Source organism: Phlebotomus papatasi, chromosome 1 (genome assembly GCF_024763615.1).
Source record: "Phlebotomus papatasi isolate M1 chromosome 1, Ppap_2.1, whole genome shotgun sequence".
NCBI lineage: Eukaryota > Metazoa > Arthropoda > Insecta > Diptera > Psychodidae > Phlebotomus > Phlebotomus papatasi.
The window spans coordinates 76,142,497-76,147,564 of NC_077222.1; the positions used below are offsets into that span (position 1 = coordinate 76,142,497).

Sequence of the window (5,068 nt, forward strand, 5' to 3'; positions counted from 1 at the left end):
ACCATTGTCCTCTCAAACGACATAAACTCAAAATATAGCCGGTTAATTTTAAGTTAGTAGCATGTTTTTGACCATTTTGAGTAACTTTTCAAATGAGGCAACAAACTTTTGATTTTTCAAAAATGACCAACTTTTAGAAAATAATAATTTTTTATATGAAATAAAATTAAATAATTTTTCCGAAATGCATAAATAAGATCTACGGATTACAGGCAACTAATTTGCAAAAAGAAAAAAATTTAAAAATAATTTTTTCTATCGTTTTTTGCACCGGTTTCCTGATCATACCTAAAGCAACAAACTTTTGACACCTACTGTAGCTACTCGCACGATTACAACCGAGCTTGCTGGAGGCAGATGAAAATTTTCTGAGTTTTGGAAATGATTCCACATTATTCTCTGGATAATTTCGTTCCTTTCATGATCTTGACTATTCGAAATCTTGATCAATCGGGATTTGGGCACGTCCGATATTTTGACTTTTATGAGTTTTGAGTTTTGACCCATTCGGGATTTTTTTCTTCGAGATTTTGGCGTTCAGGATTTTGGTTTTCGGATTTTTTTTAATTGAAAACGTCTCTCTAGAATTTTTAGTAGGGGAGACCGGGCAGATTAGCCACCAAATGAAATTATTCATTACGTATAAATTGTAAGAAAAATGTAACAGGCTGATAAATATTTCAATGAATAGAAAGGAATGTTTTTCCTTCGAATAAGTAGTGGTTTCCTCAATATTTTTTTCTAAGGCAGGCTATAACATCCCACTGCCTAATACCATGCGTGGCTAATCGGCCCCAGTCTCCCCTTTTTTTTCTATTCAAAAATTAGGGTTATAAACAAATTATTATTCTTGAAATGAAATAACTTATGCTGGAAATTATAAAATACCTTCTGTTTAATTAGTTTCCTATTAAACGCTGCATTGTAATGATAAAAATTTTAGGTTAGACTGGACATAACCTCACATACCAAAAATTTTTAAGGATTTATAAACTCGGCAGTTTCACAAGAAAATTATGAATTTTCACTGCAAATTTCCGTGGAAAAAAATTATGCAAGTAATTTTAAATAATAAGGAATAATTTTCTCTAAAGAAATTTATTAAAGAAAATTGCAAGTGTTCTACGTAGCAGACAGCAAAGTTAAACAGCTTTTGTCAATCAATTGAAGATTTTGGTACCAAAAAGAAATTCCTTACCTCAATTTTCAATTTTATTATTTCTTTTGGGATTTCTTAAATTTCTTCTTTCGCTTTTTAGTTGACTCCTGAAACTCCTCTAGTGCATCTTCATTTTCTAACAGCCTCTTCTCTCCGCTGCAAATTAAACAGAAGAACTAAATTAGAATAATTCAGGAAAGACATTTTTTCCAGGAATTGGGGAAAAAATCACCTTTTAACAGAAATTATTGAAGATTTATTGACTGCCAGAGCCTTTCCCCATTCTTCTTCTGTTCCCTTGATGGCATATTGGGAGAGATTCTCCTTTTTGAGACGACTGAGCTCCTTCTTTTGCTTCTTCTCCAGTTCCTTGGCTGCCACTGTGAGTTCATCATCTAAAGATTCTTTTAGTGGTTCAAATTGATTGTCTTCTTTGATTTCTTTAATTGTCATTTCTTCCTGGACTTTATTTTCCATCAGATCGACTATTTGTTTTGTGAGTTTCTTGATGGCATTGTAGAATTTGGCGAGGATTTGATTTGATGGCATATTGAGTTCCTCTGATACTGTGTCTATTGATTTATTCTGAAGTCCTACGGCCAAAAGGAGAGCCTTCTGAATGGCATCAATTCCATCGAGTTTGTTCTGGAAGTATAGCATACCGAGATCCGTGGTGAGATCGAGAATCAGACGATATTCCACTTGATTGCGGGAATATGCTTCCAATCGCTGAATATCGTGTGGCAGGAAAAATGTATTGATTGTCGTGATGGTGAGACTTTCGACTTGAGCAGATTTTCCAGCAGTGGGATTGTCTATGAGGGAGAGTGCTAGTGATGAAGAGAAGGATTGAAAACTTTTGCCCAAGAGCTTCAAAATCCTTCGACGAAAATCGCAAAAATATGCCGAAATCCAAGAATCTGAAGCTGTTTTGTTCGTTGCCAGAGGCGATATCATAATACAGGAATGTTCTCCAGTCAAATCATTCTCCTTCTGACTCAGATACACCGGAACAAAGCGGAATTTCTTCCAGAATCTCAAGAGATCCAGGGTAAGTCCGTAGGAAGTTCCTATGTAATCGAGCTTCTCAGGACGTCGTTCTGAGAGTCTTTTGAGAAGTGTTGGAAGTTTCTTTCTCGGTGCAATGTTTTCCTGTAGCAAACCCTCATCATCCACCTTCTCAATCCCATTGTCATCTTCATCGTATTCCTCCTGTTCATCCAAGGATACAAACTTTCCTTCGTAGTAATTCTTTAGCAATTTTATTGCTCTCTTGCCGTATCCCATTCTCTGGTAATTCGGATGAGTGGCTATCCGGACAATCCTAGCACCAGCCAATTTTGGGAAATTCACATCATTGTACTGCTCAGACACAATCCATGGTATCAAATCTCCAGCAGCTTTCTTGCCACGTGCCATGGAATCCTGCACAGTTGCCACTGAAATTTCTCCCTCAAGGCACACTTGGATTACCACGAGAACCTCTGGCAGAGCATCTTTTTTGGCAATTGGTCCTAGTAGGCAGAATAAATGATGAGCTGGAGCATCACTCATCATTTGAATATCATTTGGGCTGTTCTTATAGTGCGAAGCCACATAAATTGAGACGATTCTCTGCAAAAATGCCTCAGCAGCCTTGTGATAGGAAAACAGAGCATCCCTGTCAATGTAGTAGAGTTCACAGGATTCTGGAGTAGGACATCCACTATTCAGCGGAGGCACAACAGTGGCATCCAGGCAGAGCAGAGATGTCAACCAGGATTCTACATCATCTCCAGGTCTGTATCGAATAGATTCCTCAAGTTTTATCGGAGGCGGAGCATTGTTATCCTTTTGCAATTGCGAAATCAACTTCAAACTGAGCGATCTCCCTGTCCCTTCATATCCATTGATCGTGGACGCCATAAAGACCAAATACTGTCCCAGCATCTTCTTCACAATTGGCAGAGGAATTGCCGCAGCTTCATCAATCACCAGAAGATCTGCTGCATTGACCAAATGACTGTCAATTGGAGAAACATACTGAATTGTTTGCCTGGTATTCCGGGAAATATTAATACGGATGATGGCTTTCTTGAAATCCGGATTTGTACTGCGAATAATTGTATAATCCAAATGTTCCTGATACTCCAGTGCATCGAAACCCTTCAGGACAAACTCAAAGAGTGTGATGAGATTTTCAGGATGAGGCGAAGTCACATAGACATTGACATATCCAAAGGCAATTGCTGCTGATATTGCCAATCCCATGGCAGCAGATTTTCCTCTTCCTCGGGATGCTGTCAGAGAAGTCGGTGGTTTAACCTGTTTTTCCGCTAGGGCATCAATGAACTGAGCCACTGCCTTGGCTTGATCATAAGTCTTGCAGAGCTTCACCAGAGGACCAGCTGGTGGAGTATCACTGAGACTTTCTTTGAGTTCAGCCAAGGCCTCGTCATTTGACGATGGAGCAATGTTTGCCACATCAACAGGGATCACATCAGCAGTTTTCGAACTAAACGGCAGTACCGTGAGATCATCATTCATCAAGAGACATCTCCTGCAATCAGCCAGAGACAAAATAAGTCTCTCATTGAATCTACAAGTGACATCCCGATGTGCCTCAGTGCGGTATCTCTTGTGAACATCCATACTCATGGTGTACAGTTGCTTCAGGGAAGACATCTTCTTCAGCAACAGAATAATCAAGCCACCTCCTTCAACTGTCTCAACAGTTCTGGCCAACAAATTAGGCGTAAGTGCCTCAAAATCCTGCAAAACGCACACACCATACGTCCTACCCAAAACCGTATGTGTATCTGAGTAGTATCGCCCATGAATTGTTGTTGATATCCGGAAAACATCAAAGAGATCCGCCTCATTCAAATCAATTTTCCCAGATTGAATTTTCTTCGAACGCTTCTTCCCATGACTGGAAATTGCCTCATCTTTTGTCTTGTAGCACCACAAAACAGTTGGTCGAGCCTTTGTGGTGGACTTTGTTAGCATATCATAGAGAATTGGCACCTAAAGATTACCAAGTTATAGGACAAATTTCTATAGAAGGGGCATCTTTTTTTTTTACCTGATCCCTAGCTTTATCTCCAATTACAATAAACATTGTTCGATGACCCAACTTTACACCATTCTCTATCATCACACGGATGCGATTATCTATCTTCTTTTTTACCATTTTTTCAGTTATTTATCACTTTATTCGGAAAAGAATTCTTGTAAGCAATGCACGCACGTTGTTTTTATTTTGATTTTTGGAGGTTATGTACACTTTCCAGTCCCAAAAAACAGCCGGCTAATGGAATTTCCAATCTGGGGCCGTATCTTCCAAATGTGAGAGTTGATTTTGTGGGAAAAGCCAACTCTATGTGTGAAACTCGCCTATTCGGTATCCACGAAATTTTCGTTTGGAAATTTTCTCATAAGAAACCGGGGAGAATTCTAGAGTGGTATTCCCTGTGAGAGTTTGATTAATTTACATAGAAAATAGGCAAAAAATTAAAATATTGCGTTATTTTAAGTTTTAAATGGTTTTTAAATGATTTCACTTAATAAATACAATTAGGGAAAAGTGCCCATGCTTGATACTGTAAAATTATTTTCAAGATTTGTGATTATTTTCTGATTACCACACAAACCGAAGCGATTCTTCCACTATGACAAAAAAAATGTCTCACTTATTAGCATTGAACAGACTGGGTCATTGCTCTTTTAATCGATTTTCAAAGAAGCAATGGAGAAGTGATATGACACCTTCATTTTTTTCGATTAAATAATTCACTGAGAACAGCGCCATCTAGTGTAAGTAAAATGTCCAAGGCGGGAAATATTTTCAGTTGTTCAAAACAATGTAATTCACATTATTCACATGTATTTTATACTAAACTTTAATTTCACTAAGCCTAGACTCATTTT

General features: G+C 38.0%; 1 protein-coding gene across 2 annotated transcripts; it reads right to left on the minus strand.

Moving 5' to 3' along the window:
• Positions 1-1,194: 1,194 nt before the first annotated feature.
• Positions 1,195-4,460, minus strand: LOC129803286 (RNA cytidine acetyltransferase). Of its 2 annotated transcripts, none has more exons than XM_055849740.1 (3): positions 4,224-4,460; positions 1,392-4,165; positions 1,195-1,315 (listed from the first exon to the last, which is right to left on the minus strand). In XM_055849740.1, the coding sequence occupies exons 1-3, from the start codon at positions 4,329-4,331 to the stop codon at positions 1,216-1,218; spliced, it is 2,982 nt and encodes a 993-aa protein (XP_055705715.1). In that variant the 5' UTR covers positions 4,332-4,460; the 3' UTR covers positions 1,195-1,215. The 2 variants fall into 2 exon arrangements, with proteins under 2 accessions (XP_055705715.1, XP_055705720.1); XM_055849745.1 differs by having other exon boundaries at positions 1,195-1,335.
• Between the last annotated feature and the right edge of the window lie 608 nt (positions 4,461-5,068).